Source organism: Silurus aristotelis, assembly GCF_946808225.1.
Source record: "Silurus aristotelis genome assembly, chromosome: 10".
Taxonomy (NCBI): Eukaryota; Metazoa; Chordata; class Actinopteri; order Siluriformes; family Siluridae; genus Silurus; species Silurus aristotelis.
The window spans coordinates 27,268,439-27,285,874 of record NC_139583.1 but is presented as its reverse complement, the minus strand read 5'-3'; the positions used below and the strand labels follow the sequence as shown (position 1 = coordinate 27,285,874).

Sequence of the window (17,436 nt, the reverse complement as noted above, 5' to 3'; positions counted from 1 at the left end):
ATAATAGAGCTAAGCAAAGGTTTGGTGAAGGATTTGACTCGTTTTTATGATTCACTCACTTCTATAAAGGTGGTACAGTAATCCTTGGTAACTCCTCATTGTATAAGGGGAAAAATAGTAAAGTATTTCAGCTTCAGGCATATTTACACTATGCTGTTGTTGATTATTTTCATGTAACAGTACACACCCAAAGTGTTTTACAGTATGTTTTAAATGAGTTGTGCAGGTGAACTGAGTTTGGAGAACTTTCTTTTAATTTAAAACATAAAATAAAAAGACTAAAAACATGCAGAAAGCAATAAAGAAATGCTGAACACTGCTGTCCATGCTGTGTGGTTTTCACTTCCACAGACCACGTCCAGTGGGTCTCCTCCTCTCCTTTCAGTCTCACCGTCTCAGAGCTAATCTTCATTACATTTTCTAAGTGATCGGCGTGAGCAGGTTTTCAGGATGGGATTTTACAGCTGCACACTCTAAAGATTCAACATGGGACAAACTCACCACAATGAGAAAACCGAGCAAGTAGAGATCGACGTCATCACACTTCAGAACATGTACAAAAAGTTTGTGATTGAGTGCCCGAGCGGCCTTTTGTTTTTGCATGAATTTAAGAAGTTTTTTGGAGTAGGACCCTCGGGGGAAGCGTCGGATTACGCCGAGAGCATGTTTCGAGCCTTTGACAAAAACGGGGTGAGGAGCAGCACTTTCTGATCTTCTTAAAGACATTTATATGTTTAGTGCATCATAAACTAGGGTGCTTTTGTGACCCAGTATTCCTACTCAATAACACAGACCGGGGAAACTAAAATATGATGTGTAATATATAAAATTGAAATTTTATATTACGTATAAAATAAAAGTTAGGTTTATAAAATGAATAGATATTATAAAACTAGGATGTGCTTTTAGAAATGCTTTGCTAAGATGTTTTACATGCCCACAAGCTTTCTATTGTGGCAGTGGTTTCAGTGCAAAAACTATTAAAACCCCTGTTGTTAAGTTCATTATAATATTTTACTATAGTACATTAAAAGTTTATAAAATTTTTGGTACGTTCTTTTTCTGTTTCTTCCTTTTCCTAAAGTAAAACATGCACAATTAGTGGTTTTAACATACTCTATTATCCAGGAAGGTGAATGTGTTGTGCATTTATCTAACTTTTAATAGTGCTTAAGATTCTATTTTCTGAGCTTATAGACTCTGTAGAAGTTTTTAGAGGTTTTTCTACTTCTTCTGAAGATACATGTCAAAATTGTAAACCATCCACCTTTGATAGCATTAAGACAGCATGAAGGAGAAGTAGAGTTGGGTAATATTAATTCTGTAAGTATCAGGGACAAATCCTACCTACGGATGAACTTGCATTCATTTACGGCGGAATGGATCATAGTGCATCTGTGAGACATCTGCTAAAATTGTGAAAATCCATGTATAAAAAGTAGCAAATGCTTTTGCTTTAATTGCATTATTTAGTATCATATTAATATCAAGTGATGAGTTGAAGCAGATTTTTTAGATTTTTGAATAGTAACAAACTCATAAAGTGTGAATGAATGAATTTGATGTACTGATTGAGAATAAAGTGATTTTTACAGAGATGTATATGATAAATATAATATAACATAATATAATATAATATCTAAATTAATTGATTTAATTTTAATTTATCATATTTAAAATACAAATATTATTATTATTATTTATAATTATTATTTAAATGATTATAATTTAAATATAATGGAAAGCATGAAAGCCATGTTTGCTCTCTATGTTTCAGGACAACACAATAGATTTCTTGGAGTTCGTAGCTGCTCTGAACTTGGTGTTCAGAGGGGATTTAGAACACAAGCTGAGATGGTCATTCAAAGTGTATGACAAGGATGGCAATGGCTTCATAGACAAAGCTGAACTTAAAGCCATTGTTGAAGTAAGTCATTTCTATTTTATTCACTTATTTCTATTTATAGAGAAAATCACAGCTAATAGTTATTCATGTTTTATTAGTTGAACATTGCAGACTTTTTGCAGATACAAACTAATAACTGTCTCACTACAGATTATATTTCACATCAGGAAAGTAGGAAGGAAAGATCCAGAGGTGTCCCCTGAGGAAATCTGTGAAAGAATCTTTAAAGTGATAGATGTAGATGGAGATGGTGAGTAAATCTACGTTGACTTGTATGACAATTATTGAGATCTTGCTGCATTAAAATAATAGGAAAATGGATGATTTAACGGTATGTCATAATTACCATGAATATCTCAAATCCCAAGATATTATTTCTATACTTTGAAGGGACACCTGACAGACATCGACTTTTTTTAGCCATATGGTTCTTCCCGAAACAGTTACCACGAATTTAGAGTCCAAACTTTTTGACAATCCACCACTAACTTTACTCTTTGACTTCTCTTTTTCAATTTATTGAGTATTTCAAACAATCTCTCTCTCTCTCTCTCTCTCTCTCTCTCTCTCTCTCTCTCTCTCTCTCTCTCTCTCTCTCTCAGGTCAGATAACACTGGAGGAGTTCTTAGCAGGAGCTCAGAAAGATCCATGGATTCTCAACCTGTTGCGTTTAGACATGAATCCCTATAGCTGGGTGGTGGAACAGAGAAGGAAAAGTGCTCATTTCTGAGATGAAACTCTCAACAGGAAATCCTGAATATTCCAGATTCATTGTGCTAGAATACATTTTCTCCTACATTAATATGTATAATACATTATTTTTATATATTGCCTTAATGAAGCACTTACTATATATTCAGTATGTGTTAAGTATAGCTTTAATGCCTAAATAAAAACAATAAAACACAGAGTAAATCTGATCATCTTACTTGTCACATGGACATTACAGCACAGTGATATTGTTTATTTGCATATACCAGCGATGGGAAGCTGGAGTCAGACATGACAAAGCACCACTGGAGCACAGAGGGTTAAGGGCCTTACTCAAGGGCCAAACAGCCCATAGCCTATAGAAATGTCTAGTACATTTTTTTTTACATTTGTCACAAATTCTTACTTCATTTCCGTGAAGTGTTTCCAATGCTCTAGCGCCACCATTGAGTCAAAATTAAATAACCATCCCTGGAGCATCTTCGTGGCTAGAGACAAGTTCAGCGATCTTGATCTTCTGCTATCTTGAATTTTGTTGAAAACTGTTTTTTTTGCTACTTCTCTATCAGATTTTGTTTATCACCAAATGTTGCATCCACACAATAGCCTTTAAAAGTTATGAGATACATTTTAATACTTCTAACAGTTCATGCATAATGCGACCAATGAGTCTTTGCCAAAATAGGAGCAATCACAACCACAGGTCATTTATGAGATTTATGTGTCTGAGTGGTTGTCAAAATTCTCAAAAGGATGTCACTGTAACACCAACCACCAAAACAGCGTTTTAGTAGAAAATAAAGACATGACTGTGCCAAATGATAGCAAAGGAGAAGACATTTTTTTAATGCATATTTACCCAAGTACCTGAACCAGTGAATTTGTGTCCTGAAGTCAGTGTTGCTTCCCTGAATGTACCACTTTGACCTCTAATACCCGTAGGACCCATTTAAAACTATGAATTCTACACTCTCAAGGCAATAAAGTCGTTAATGCAACGATAGCACCAAGAGTGAGTAAACCATGACCTCATTCTGAACTCTATGAATATATTTGGTTATTAATATTATTATTATTATTAGTAGTAGTAGTAGTAGTAGTAGTAGTAGTAGTAGTATTTTATCTCAACATACACATTTATGTGCTGCTCAATTATATTCAAATTATACACCATAAAGCTTGAACTTTTGTGACCCACTTCCCAATATCTATCTTTTGAGCATATCTTCATCATCATCATCATCATCATCATCATCAACATCATCAACATCATACTACCAGTCAGCACATCTGACCCTGTGTGTAAAGCACTTTGCAGGATTTGTCATAAATATGAGATCCACAGATAATCCTCTTTGTGTTAGCCCAGGAGCTAAGGGTGATGGGTCTCCAGGAGTGATGACAATTCCAGTTCATATGAATCGAATCACCCAAACGAGTTGACTCTTAGAGCATCCTTCTATTTTCATTTGTAAATTACAGTAGTACAGATTACTAGGGTTATTTTTAATAAAGTATGGTCATGAGATGTTAAGAGGTAATTTCTTCTTTTTCAAGGATGCAAAGCATTAAATTCTAAGGGTTATTTTTAACAGTGCAAAAGAGAAGTACACCATAAAAAGATGAGCTCAAGATACAAATCAGTAAAGAGTCTGTACAACAATCAACTAAAAACCTTGATTATTGATATGACAAAATAAAATTTTACTTCAATATCAGAATAAAAAAACATCCTGAAGCTCCAGGCATGAAGACGTGGATGCATCATGTAATATCTGTACATATTAGCATGTGTCACATGACCTCTCCTTTTCTATATACATGCTAAAAGCATAGAAATATAGAATATAGAAAACTCAAAATATTGACTGATTATTCCTCAGTGTTAAACATGTAACGTGATTTTTGAGGAATAAAAATTCATCTTGGAAGGAAGCAAAAGCCATCGTTGGTGCCAACGCATTCCATATGGGTGGATATTAAACAATATGAAAATGATTTTAGTGCCTGTATCCTGTTGTTTAGCTCCATGATTCACGCCAACATATTATCAAAATCACCACAGGCTTTATTATCACCAAATCACCACAGGCTCGTATTGACTCTTTGAACGAATCAGCTCATAGAATCGACTCACTCACGACCGACACGTCACTACTCAGCAAGCTGAAATGGCAAGTTGGCAAAAGTGTTTGCAGGAGCAGGATTACAAGACCCCTGGTGGAGTGGGATTCAGGGTAAGATGAGCTGGTTATGTAACAGATTTGTGTGACTAATAATGTCTTTTTGAATAAGGGATAATGAAAAGGCTGTTGTTTTCAACCTGATTGCCCCTGGACAGTGAGTGTAAGAAGCTGGTGTCAGATCTCTCTTAATAAACTCGGCAGGGTTTTAAATTCTAGACAAATCATTTCAACAGATGGAAGTCGAGAAATTTGGCTATGACCTTTTGCACACTTCAAAGCTTTTGAATGAGAGTGTACTTCTGTGTTACATTCATTGAAAAGTAAAAAAAAAAAAACAATATGTGTGTGTAATAGAATAAGACAAGAATATGTTATAAGACAAGAATAAGACAAGAATATGTCCCTTACGAGGGAAATATCAAGGTCCGTGACGTCGGAGTGACGTGGGGCCGCCTTCCCGTGGGCTCACCACCTGCAGGAGGGACCGTAAGGGACGGTGCTGTGAGGATTGGGCAGCAGTCGAAGGCGGGGGCCTGCTTAGACTGCTGCCCCCGCGACCCGAATTACAGATAAGCGGGAGAAAATGAATGAATGAATGAATGTTTTAGGTCTGAATGATTTTCCGCCAATTCCCTGGTTTCCTCCTACTTCCCTAACGCAAACTGATAGATATATTGTCTGCTAAACTGCTCTAAGGAGTGAATATGTGTGTGAAAGTGTGTGTGTATAAATCAGGAAAAGTAGAATAATTGTTATTAGTTTGATTTCTGATCTAGAAACAACTTAGTCTCATTCCACTTGTTTTTTTTCCAGTCTTTTTAATGCAGATCAGAAATAGTTCATTTACATTTACAGCAATCGGCAGAAGCCCTTATCCAGAGATACTTACATTTATTTCGTTTATACTGAGCTTTATTGACAGATATAATGCACATATAGACCTCTGTGATGTGTATGAGTCTATTGACTTACATATCAGAAGTTTATGAATGAAGACTCTGGTGAAGGCCTTACTTCTTGTTGAGCATCTATTATGCAAGGAAAGATAAAAATAAGAAATCACATAATCTGGTTAAATTGATTTTAAAATTACTTAAAAATAATTAGTATTATTATTATGAGAGAATATCAACATATGTATTGCGTTCATATTTCACGTCATGTGAAATAAATTCCAGAAGATGGCAGCGCATGCAGAACTACAAATATAGAAAAACATTTTCGAAACATCCACTTCGCATAATGTTCTTGATTAGAAAACAGATAACAATGTAGAAGATCCGAGGCCTGAATAACACACACAATACCATAAGTTTGAAGTTCAAGGTAAACTTTTCGTCTAAAAGAAGTGGTTTTTTTTTAACAATGATAGAGCTAATAGCACCAGTGTCTGATACAAAAAGAATTGATGTACAAGAAATGTGTGAGTACCCAAGTGGAGACCTACACGTTCATGAATTCAGTTTGAAGTTCAGGATTATGAGGTAATGAAGTTCAGGACTCATCTCATGGAGAATCTGCCTACATCGCGGTTTTGCTTGATCGCTTGATATTAATACTAAAATATTATGACAGCACAGGTAAATACGATATAAATCACAGAGTAAGACATTTAATCTGATGTCATGTGAGGTCATGCTTGTCAGACATGATTAATTATGGATTATTATGTCACAGCACCGTTAAATTCTTCTTCCTGATTAGTCCAAAAGTTAGAGCGCCAATTTAAAATAAGCAGCAGTAGAAGATTTTGAGATAAAACAAAAAGTTAACTTAAAAATTTGTTGACATAAAAAAGCAGGAAAGAGAAAATAAATGCTGGTCCCAAAAAAATAAAATAGAATAATTTCCATTGTTAGACTTTGCTATACCCTATGCTTAGACCATAAATTCCTGACAAGCTGGAATATGTGAATCCATCATCTAGCACTGCTTGACTGGTCACACTGTCTCTGTTCTGGCCCCAAGGTTCTGATTATCTTCAAATGATGGGTGAAAACCTCGTACTGAAACACTAGTGCTTATTTTTCTCTGTGTGCTTTATTAATGTATGTGTTATAAAATATATAAATTGAATAAAAATATTGTGCTACAATATACAATTCCACTTAACAGGGTAACTGACGGTATCCTAAATCTGTAACCTAGTGACCCAGTGTTAATGTATTTGTTGATACAGACTTTTGTAGGTTGCTCTGGATGAGGGGGTCTGCTAAATACAATAATGCTGAATTGAACATTGAACGTTGTGGTTGAGAAATCTTTGGGTTCTGCTCCTTTTAGCTAAAACCAAGAATCTCAGGTTATCATGTGCATCCAACCTGGGAAATGACCAGGTGATTTTTTTTTTTCAACAGTGTTGATTGGCAGCCATATTGCTAACAGGCTACCTGAACTTTCCAATGACTGTATATGACAGTAAATTAAAAAGAAATGCCCCTGTGGCTCCCAATATGCCTAATGCCTGTCCGTGTCTGTATACTACTCCTGAAATGATTTCTAATACTTGAGCCACTCACATTAGTGGGATTTTGGGCAAAGGAGCTTAAAGGCTAAGAGAATTAACACTGTGAGTTAGTAGTCGAAAGCGATTAATTTGTGTGAGATTCATCCCCAAATGCTAGTAAAGCATAGTAAAGTCAGGTACTGATGAAGGTGAACTGAGGGTGCAGTCAACATTCCAAATGAATACCAAAGTTGTATAATAGGGTTTTTGAGCTCAATAGCAGGAGATCTTTCACTCCAACTCATATAAAGCATATCTTCATATGGGCTTTATGCACAGGGGCATTGTCATGCTGGAACAGTTTTTGGGTCGTCTAGTTGAAGTGAGGGGAAAGTTTAATGCTGAGGCTTCCAAGTTTCATCAGAAGTCACATATAAACTGCCCATTCGACTCATTATCATTCAAAAGAGGTGAATTCGGATGAAAGCCACTCTAGAGCAGCTCATTTAATTCAGGACTACTGGTAACGCTTTACTTCCTGACAACTGACATTTCTTTCCAGCAGAGGGCAGTCTTGTGTTCTGCTAACTGTATATTCTGACAGATTTGTGTGAATGTTATAACACCTGACATGCTGTCAATAACAGGAAGTGTAACTGTTATGTAGCCTTATAATCAGTATGCTGAATTTAGTTATTAACCAATTTCACATGTCCAGAGCTCTAAAATTTTCATATGCACGTTGGGCCTTTATTTTCAATCAGCATCAAATTCTAAACCAGATTTTACATTTTTAAGTGGCTGAACTACTGACAGCTCTTTTTGCTCATTAAGTGTAAAAAACTGATTATCACAAAAGAAAGAGTGGCATTTTTTTAGTAGAATTATTTGGATTCACTTATGTAAATATTCCTATACTGATGGGCTACAGGACAGTGAAGGACATGAAATCTTTTTTAAAGATCTGATAAGATCAGTCAGTGCAAAGTAGATTTAAAAGGATTGGTCCCAAATAAGGATACAAATGTAATTTGCCATCGTTACATATTTATATGAAGCATTTTTCTTTTTTTAAATAATAAAAAAGATGCAAATTGTCAAAATTTTGGGTCCAGTCAGTATTTTGCTGGTTGTGTTGTCTATTGTCCACCAGATGTCGCCATTATTCACTAATTTTGTTCTTCTCTGGCTTGTTAACTATCATCTTCTGTATTCAGTTCCCCTGTGTATATTTAAGTATTCGTTTCTTTGCTTGGGTTTGATGTTGATTGAAAGCCCATTGTGTGTTGTTTTTCTGTGTCTTCAGCCTTGTCTGAAGCCAATCCAACTTTTGAGCCAGAGCCAACTTTTGACCATCTTTGTCATTCTCTGTCTTTGGTTCCTCTTCTCTCTGTGGTTTAACATGAGAAGGTCTGATTCTCCCGTCAGCCTTTGATTTAAATCCCTGCCCAGACACCCATATTTTTTATACATTTGTGTATAACAAATGATTCTATAAATCATTGAATCAGTCTTAGAGCTATGTGCTTCTCAAAGGCATTTTTTCCTCCCTCTTCTCTACTTTATAAAAGATTGTCAAACAAAACCAATGACAAGCATCTAACAGCCGAGCTGTTTTAATAAATACTCAAATAAAAGTATACATGTGCTGTTTTTACATCATTGCATATTTAAGGTTCTGGCACTGAGGAGTTGGTGTTTAATTTCTAATGAACTCAGATGTTGAGTTAATTTATGAGTTGCCCAGAAGCTCCTCGTATCACAACTCCAACTGACTGTATAAGACTAAAAAGGACATTAGTATGAGTGGATGGTTTTCCCTTAATTATGGGTTCTTCCTTATACGATCTAAAAAAAAATTCTGTCACAGTCGCCCCAGGCTTGCTCGTCAGGGATAAATACACATTTTAAATATAAGTAATCTTTGTTTTATAATTCTTGCATTCTGTAAAGCGGGTTTGAGACAATGTCCATTGTGAAAAGCACTATAGAAATAAACTTGACTTGAATTGAGCTGAATTGAGTTCTGGTGGCTCGTGCTGGAGCAACACTTTACTAAAATACCTTCCATTGTTTTTTCCACATTGATTATCCATTTATTTATTTATCTAAATATATTTGAATTCAAAACACTGCCCTCTTGTGACCATTTCTAGTCTTAACTCATGTAGAAAATTTCTGAAACTGAGTGTAAGAAATTCATTTCCCAGAATTCCTTTGAGTCTATCAGAGGTCTGATGTCATCATCGAGCATGCTCTCTTAAGCCAGTGTCTGAGCTGCCAAAAGAAGCTTTTGACAAGACCATAGGTGTTTCAGCTGCTCTTCAACCAGAACCAGTGATGGCTATGAGCGAGGATACGTAGATGGGGATTGTGCAGGTGGGCTGCATACAGACACTATTGTCTCTCTCTGTGTGTGTGTGTGTGTGTGTGTGTGTGTGTGTGTGTGTGTGCGTGCGTGCGTGCGTGTGTGTGTGTGTGTGTGTGTGTGTGTGTGTGTGTGCATGTTTTACTTACAGTGCATTTCTGTATACATATTATTTGTATGGAATGATAAATGCACAATTGGATGTATTGCTGAAATATGTTTATGGTCTCTCTTGCACAAACACACACACACACACACACACACACACACACACACACACACACACACACACACACACACACACACACACACACACACACATGATTTCATTCTCCAGATCAAGCCCTTGTTTGTCATAGTTTTTGCACAAATCCTCCTACACATTCTTTCAAACATGTGAATTGAGCACTTGGCCTAACGCCCAGCTGTTTTCTTCTCAGATTTCTGTGACGATCTCCTGATCTATTATTCCAAAAATAGTAAAGAGGGCACTGTAACACTCCGTTTGCAAAATGAGTAAGACACAACCAATGGATGGTCACTAAAAGAAGCCTGATTGGATATTTTGATCATCGTTCGAGATATTTTTAATGACTGGAATTCAGAATAGACTAAAAATAAGACTTGAAAATAAGAACGAAAACTGGTGCTGATATAAAAAATACAGCTTTAATCAGGTTAACTTGAGTTCTGCAAACAATCAAAATGAACATTGTGCTCTATGTGGTGTTAATTCATGGTACATAATCTTGAAGACTTGATTTTGCTTTATCTAATGAGTTATGCACTAGAATATTTCCAATTATGTACAATTAGGTATTTGTTAAATAAAATGAATTTATAACAAATAATAAAGAAATTAGTTTTGTGATTTCCCTTTCAACAGCGAAATAATGTAAATGTAATTATTATTATATTATTATAAATTTTACATACACAAATACATATGCCAGTATTTGAAATTTTTCTAAATCATCTTTACAGGTCATAGCAACAGTGCAGGGTGAAAAAAAAAAAAAAAAGTTGATTTGTATCTTTAATATCCTAAATATTCATTTCCTCTTCCTGAATTTGAGTTTTCTGATTGGTCAGAATAGTTTCTTCTGTTTTGATGTTATCATTGCTATAAGTAACATTGGGAGGTGGTAGCTCAGTGGTCAAGAAATTGGACTAGCACTATAAAGCGTTCACTGTTGGGCCCTTGAGCAAGGCCCCTTATCCTCAACTGCTCACTTATAAGTCGCTCTAGATAAGGGCATCTTTCAAATACGTGAATGTAATTATCTATAGTAACATGTCATTCACAGGGACTTTCTGCACATGTTGCACATAATCTTAATAAAACACAATAAAATAAATCTAAAAATGCTTTTCAGTGAGCAAAATTGTTGAATAAAATTCAACATTATTAGAATATTATTAGAAGGAGTCTCCAGTGTCAGTGCTTTGTCACAGTCAGTGTGTTTTCCACCAGTGGAAAGTCTTCAGGACAGGAGAGTTTGGACTTCCTGTCTCATGGACAAAGGATTGAATATAAAAAAAAAAATAAATAGTGAAACATCCTGTCAGTCAGATGTAAGTGCAAAATTCATTCAGCGCAAGAATCGAGGGACATCCTGATGTCTGGGTATTCGCTAGTACCAGAATCTTCTCTTATATTAATATTCAATACAACTCCACTGTAAGCACGGTTTGGGCCATAAGTCTATTATTTAATTTATGGCTCTTCTGATTATTAAAAAGAAATTACACACACACACACACACACACACGTGCCTTTTATAGGCCACTAGATCCTGAGGGAGGACCAGGTTTAGAGAAGGGGGTGGCTCACTTGTGCAAATATGGACAGGCTTCGAGCGAGAAAGAGAGCGAGCCTGAGAGAGACTGGAGGAGTTCACAAATCGACTGTCACTCTCTCCCACGCCACCGTGAGAGCCACAGGACACATGGTGTCCGCCAACACACCTCCACACAGTGCTGAGAGAGAGTGTGTGTGAGAGAGCTTGGAGAGAAAGGTAGACAACGAGATTCTGTAAAGAGAGAACGAGGAAGAGAGAAATAGAAATATATCCAAAACCACAACGGAAGAATTTTGTGATTTCTCTTGAGGAGCTGCTTCTAACGCTGGGAGTAGGATGGCCGAAGGAGAGGGAGGGGATGAGGAGATCCAGTTCCTACGAACGGTAAGTGTGCCTTAAATCTTCTGTCTGGTGTGTGTGTGTGTGTGCGCGTGCACGCATAAGTAAATGCTGGCTTCTTCCTTTAATAGTATTTGCATTTCAGCTATTTGTTAGTATTCTCTTTTCTATACTATTTCACACGGGGTCATCTGAGAAGATGTGTGTGTGTGTGTGTGTGTGTGTGTGTGTGTGTGTGTGTGTGTGTGTGTGTGTGTGTGTGTGTGTGTGTGTGTGTGTGTCCTTAATTGTGAAAGTTTGTGCTCCTCTAGTTGTGTTCCTTGAGCTCGTGCTGGTTCTGACACCTTGCTCCTGGCTGATATTTATAAGTGCCAGTCTCCCAATGCCCCAGTTTAGCCTGAAACCCAACTTTTCCATTTTCAAGACATCACTTTATAATGTATTTATTTTTTTGATTTGGGCATTTTGATGGAATCGTGTCTTCACTGTGCCTCGTCGAATCAGACTCGTTCTCTAGCAGCATCTTAAAAATGGTTTCCAGCCTCATGCCACACTTCGGCCATTCGTTCCAGAATCGTCTGTTCCATTTCAGTGCTTGTGAGGAAAGGCTGGTACATCTGTTAGCATCATTATCTATTTTTACCCGAGGAGAGGAAAGAGGAGACTTTCGGATTGAGGGTAGAAGATGGAGCAAGCAATGTGAAAGTGGGTGGAGAGGGGAGGGGGATGTGGAGGTAGAAGGGGGTTAGCTGGTCTATACCGCCTCATCTGTCAGCACTTGGAATACACTTGAGGAGGTCAACAATAACAAGACACTCAAAGACCTACACTATTTCAATCAGCTCAAATATGGATACTGAGACGCATCTGAGGACCTGGTAGTAAGTTTCAAAAGAAGCTCATGAGATTAAAGGCTTGAAGCTGTCATTATTTAGACTTATACGAGATCTTGGGAAACCTTTGAGTTTTGTGGTTCGTATGTGATTTTCTAAAATCTTATGCACACACTGAGCATGCACTTTATTGCAATTTCATAACCTTGATCAAAATGTGGATAAGACAAAAATAAAGCATCTTGAATAGAACATCAAGGAAGCAAGAGCTATCTTTCGAATAATTAAAATAACTTTTTTATTATTCAAGAATAAATATAGAAAGTGAACAAGCAGTATGTTTTTCCAGAATAAAAAAATGTTCATATTAAATATTTATATTTAACATTTTATTTTATAATATATTAAAGGGAGAAGTCAAACCAAAGCACCAAAAAGTGTTTTCAATATTAAAATACATATTAATACATACATTTCAATCCAATGTAAAATTACTATTAAAAATAAATGCAAAGCAAAAAGAAATATAAAGACGAGGCAGTGAGAAATATTTTATTCTAATTTGATGTTATTTAATTTTCTATTCTAACATTTTTTTATTTGTTATACTTTTTATAACAGGTCTACACACAGAATGAGACAAACTTTCTTCATTCAACAATAAAATTAAATAAATAAAATGAAAGCAAAAATTTAAATGTTTTGCACATTTAAATAATATGAAATAATAAAACAATAAAGCGATACATATTAAAGCATTAAACTTTAATACATAAATGCATAAATAAATTAATAAATAAATAAATAATGAAGGCTTAAAGACAAGAAATATTATTCAAGATGTGCTCGCCGACAACTCCAAAAACTAAAAGTAAGAGATATAAAACAAAACAAAATAAAAAATATTACAAGTAATTTCTGAAAATTAGATACATTTTGCAGAAAGATGAAATATTATGGTCCAGAAAAAATTCTAAGTATAAAATAAGTAAAGAAATACAGTACATAGCTAAAACATATCAAATTCAAGCATCCTGTGTGTGTGTGTGTGTGTGTGTGTGTGTGTGTGTGTGTGTGTGTGTGTGTGTAACTGCAGCAAAATCTTCATAATATCAGACTGTATGTTGTGGGTTAGTCTGCTCTGTGAAAGATGGCATTTGGATTTTGTAAGGCATCTGTTAGAATAACGATTTACACAAATGTGTGTCTGGATTTGTTGAGACAAAGATCAACCCCCAACAATATTCAAAGCCAATTTTATAAATGCCAGTGTTAGATGAAAAAGCCACTCCGAATTCGGAACAAAGCCATTTTTCTGATAAACCGGTGAACAGTAAGGTGGCGCTAATAATAGCTGAAGTGTCTTTTGTTTGAGTAGTTCACTGCAGACCTGAACACCAGCAACTCCTCTTTAATGCACCTTAGTGTGTCCATGCTATAAGAGATATTACATTATATAAACAAAAGTATTTGGACACCCGACTGACACAAACTTTTACCAAAGATTTTGGAGGCACACAAATGTATTTGATGCCTTTACCATTAAATTTACCCTCCACTTGATTTAGGAGACCCAAGCCTGTTCCAGCATGACACAAAGCCAGCTCCAGGAAGATATGCTTCAGTGGGGATTGAGTTGGAGCTCTTGAGTGGTCTGCTTAAGATCTGACCCCAACGCTGTTGAACAAATTTGGGATGAATGTAAAATTCTTGCTGCACCCCAGGTCTCCTCACCTCACCTCACCTCACCTTCATCAGTAAATCTCCAAAGTACACTCCAACATCTGGCAGAACACCTTCTCAGAAGATTACAAGAGCAAATTGGAACTAAATGTTGATGTCCAGAAAGCTGGTACGAATCTTATGGTTAAGTGTCAACAAACCTTTATACATATACTGTAGTATCGGATTCTTCTAGATTTTTTTAGGTCACTTTTGAATAGGTAGTGTAATGAATTAGGAAGATCGTATTACATTTTTAAGAGCTGTATGAATTAATTAGGGCTGTGATCTACGTCATACATGCCTGGATTTGTGATTTATAACAAGCAGATGTGTGTGAGTGAAAAGTGTTCGCTCTATGGTGGGAATTTGGGTGAAGTGAAAAATGTAAACAAGAGGTGCCAATGAAGAGCCAGAAATGAAGCCTGATTGAGGGCCGTGAGCTGAAAGTAAATGATACCAAACTGTATAATGTTATTCTTCCCTTCATGTATGATATGATGCAGCTTAAGATTGTTCAGAAATAAAGCCATTTTTTTCTAATTTCCTTTCTTCTTTTGATATAGTTTTTCTACCTCTGGCATATTATGCTAAAATACCTGCAGAACAAAAACAGCAGTATGCCATTGATAAATATTGTTGTATTGGAACTCTACAGAGGATCTCAATCATCTCCTATGTTTGTTCTTTGTAAAATAGACTGCCCTGTTTTAAAGATACTAGTTCAATTTCTTACGGTTTTCACGATTATCATTGATTCCGTAACTGGTGAACTGTTCCTGATTTCTAGGTCATGATGCTGTGATTTTCACCCCAATATAAATGTTGGAGAGCATTCAGGGGGTGTCCAGGCTCTGGGTTATAACCGACACTTCTTTTTATAGTTTTGCCACTATAAGCGCCTGACTCTTAGGGGGAGGAGGGTAAGAAAGTGCGTGTCCTACTTCTTCATTGCTTGAATCTTTCGGGAGGATTCTTTGTCTGTGTGTGTGTGTGATTTATGAAAGTTTGCCTATGTTTCTAAGCTACTGAATTACACTATATGGACAAAGTATTTGGGCACCTGATTTTCCAGCCATATTTGATTCTCCTGCAAAGTGTTACAACAAAGGCACACAATTTTATAGGACGTCTTTGGATGTGGCATAATTTTTTTCCTCCTTGTTAGGAGACCTAAAATTCCTAGAAAGGCAATGCCCCTGTGTACACAGTTAGAGTGAAAGGTCTTGAGTGGGATAAATTGAAACATCGAATACATCCCAGGACTCTTCGACCTACATCTGATTTTACTATTGTAGCTGATTGAGCACAAATCTCTGCAAAGTTAGCTCTATAAAGATTTGGTTTACATGGGTTGGAGTGGGAAATATAAAAAAATATTGAACACTCTTTGGTAGGAACCTATCTTTGGAACACTGACTGCACCCCAGGCGTCCTCACCAGACAGATCAGTGCTTGAAGTTATTAAAGGCCTTTGGTTGAATGAGCACAAATTTCCAGAGTGAAGGTTATTGTAATTGCAAAACAGGGACTTAAATGTGGAATGAGATGGTCAAAATACCAATGCCGCATACCAATCTCATGCTCAAGTGTCTATTTTGAGGAAAAAATGGAATGAAAAAGCAGTTCAGAGGTGAAAAGTCAAAGTTAAAATCTTAAAACTAAAACTTAGGGTGCTTTATTTTGTCTTGCAAACATGTTTTTAGCTCTTCAGCTTTATTTTACCTCAGTATTGTTCAGTGTGCATGTTTACACCTTTAAAAATGTTGTAAACTGAGATTTGTTGGACATAAAGATATGTAGAAAAAATATTGCATGATGCACCATATTTGCAGAGGGATAGCTAGCAGGGATAGCTAGCAGGGATAGCTAGCAGGCATTTATTTAAATGTTTGGTAGTTACATTGTGGTTAACATAACATCAGTACAGCACGGTCAATGATAACTAATATTGATTATATAATTTTCCTTTTAAAAATGTTCATTATAACTAATCTTTGTAATTGAATCACCCCTAAGATCAAACTATTTCCATAGTTAGTTTCAACCAATCAATTCTATTTGTTTGAAAGCTAATAAGCTAACAATTAGGATTGACCAATCAGGTTCTTCCATTTTTTCTATATCAAAGCTTTTAGCTTTAATGATGCAACGAAATAAGTTTGCTAGCGCTCAGAGACCAGAAGCAATAAGAAAATGAAATGGTCTTTTGCTCCTAGACATTCGATCCTGCCTCAAATGATTAAGTAACAAATTCTACCGACCCTCACCACTCCTCCTGCTGTGTGGCATGGCATCCACAGAAAAATATGAACAGTTTTTAGTGCACCCTGAAATTTGTTCCTGCCTACACAAATGGTTTCCAGTTAAAAATAAACGTGTGTTTTGAATGAATTTTCTTTAAGTGGCGATATAAAGCTAGTTATTTCTGGGTGTTAGGATCTGGTTTTGCTGAGCATACACATGATCAGGGTATAGTGAGGTGCTGAAAGAGAGAGAGAGGGAAATAGAGAGAAGGGAAGTACAAGCACCTGTTTCACTTGTGTTCATCCAGTCTGTCACGATCCGCTTTACCACAATAAACAGGTGCTCTCAGCTGCTGCTTTTAAAACGGGGACCTCCAACCTGCAGACATTAGTGTATAATTGAAACATGTATGTGTATGATGTACGACGTGACGGTCTGCTGCAGCCGATTACCGATCGTCTAATGCGACCTCGGAGCAAACATTCAAATATTCACCCTAGATATGTGGCTGGATACGTCAAGAAAACAATTAAAGCCACATTATTCCTTCCCATCTCATCGTTTACAAAGGCCTAGATTTCATAAAAGTGTCCACTTTGTAGGATTTATGATTTCATCCTTCTTTTCACAGAGTATTACTGCATTTTCAGAAATGATGCACTGTGTGTAGCATCAGATTATTCATTTCTGAGTCTTGGTCTCATCCCTTTTTTTTTTTTTTTACTGCAGACTTGCATTTTGCACTGATGAGGTTCTGCTGTCATATCCGCTTACATTTCTGAGAAATAGCTCTGTAGAGAGTATATTCACCTTCATTTGAAGATAAATTTGAAATCCTCTCTGGTAGGGTTTTTATTTTTTCTTCCAAAAAGGATA

At 36.2% G+C, this 17,436-nt stretch overlaps 2 protein-coding genes across 25 annotated transcripts in view; both read left to right on the top strand.

The window, feature by feature from the left end:
• Positions 1-486: 486 nt before the first annotated feature.
• On the top strand, positions 487-2,636 carry LOC310732237 (guanylyl cyclase-activating protein 2-like; the record flags this gene model as incomplete). Its single annotated transcript, XM_083552546.1, has 4 exons — positions 487-690; positions 1,778-1,927; positions 2,057-2,156; positions 2,509-2,636. 4 exons carry the CDS (start codon positions 487-489, stop codon positions 2,634-2,636), a joined length of 582 nt encoding a protein of 193 aa, XP_083408672.1.
• An 8,838-nt stretch (positions 2,637-11,474) lies between these two features.
• Positions 11,475-17,436, top strand: part of LOC310732374 (ryanodine receptor 1-like) — an 88,367-nt gene continuing 82,405 nt past the window's right edge. For 9 of the 24 annotated variants that reach the window (XM_083552786.1, XM_083552789.1, XM_083552769.1 and 6 more), the window contains exon 1: positions 11,481-11,803. In XM_083552786.1, coding sequence (XP_083408912.1) covers positions 11,756-11,803 — 48 coding nt within the window. In that variant the 5' untranslated portion in view covers positions 11,481-11,755. Of the gene's footprint in view, positions 11,804-17,436 lie in introns of all 24 variants that reach the window. The other 15 variants (XM_083552782.1, XM_083552774.1, XM_083552779.1 and 12 more) reach the window with 3 other exon arrangements.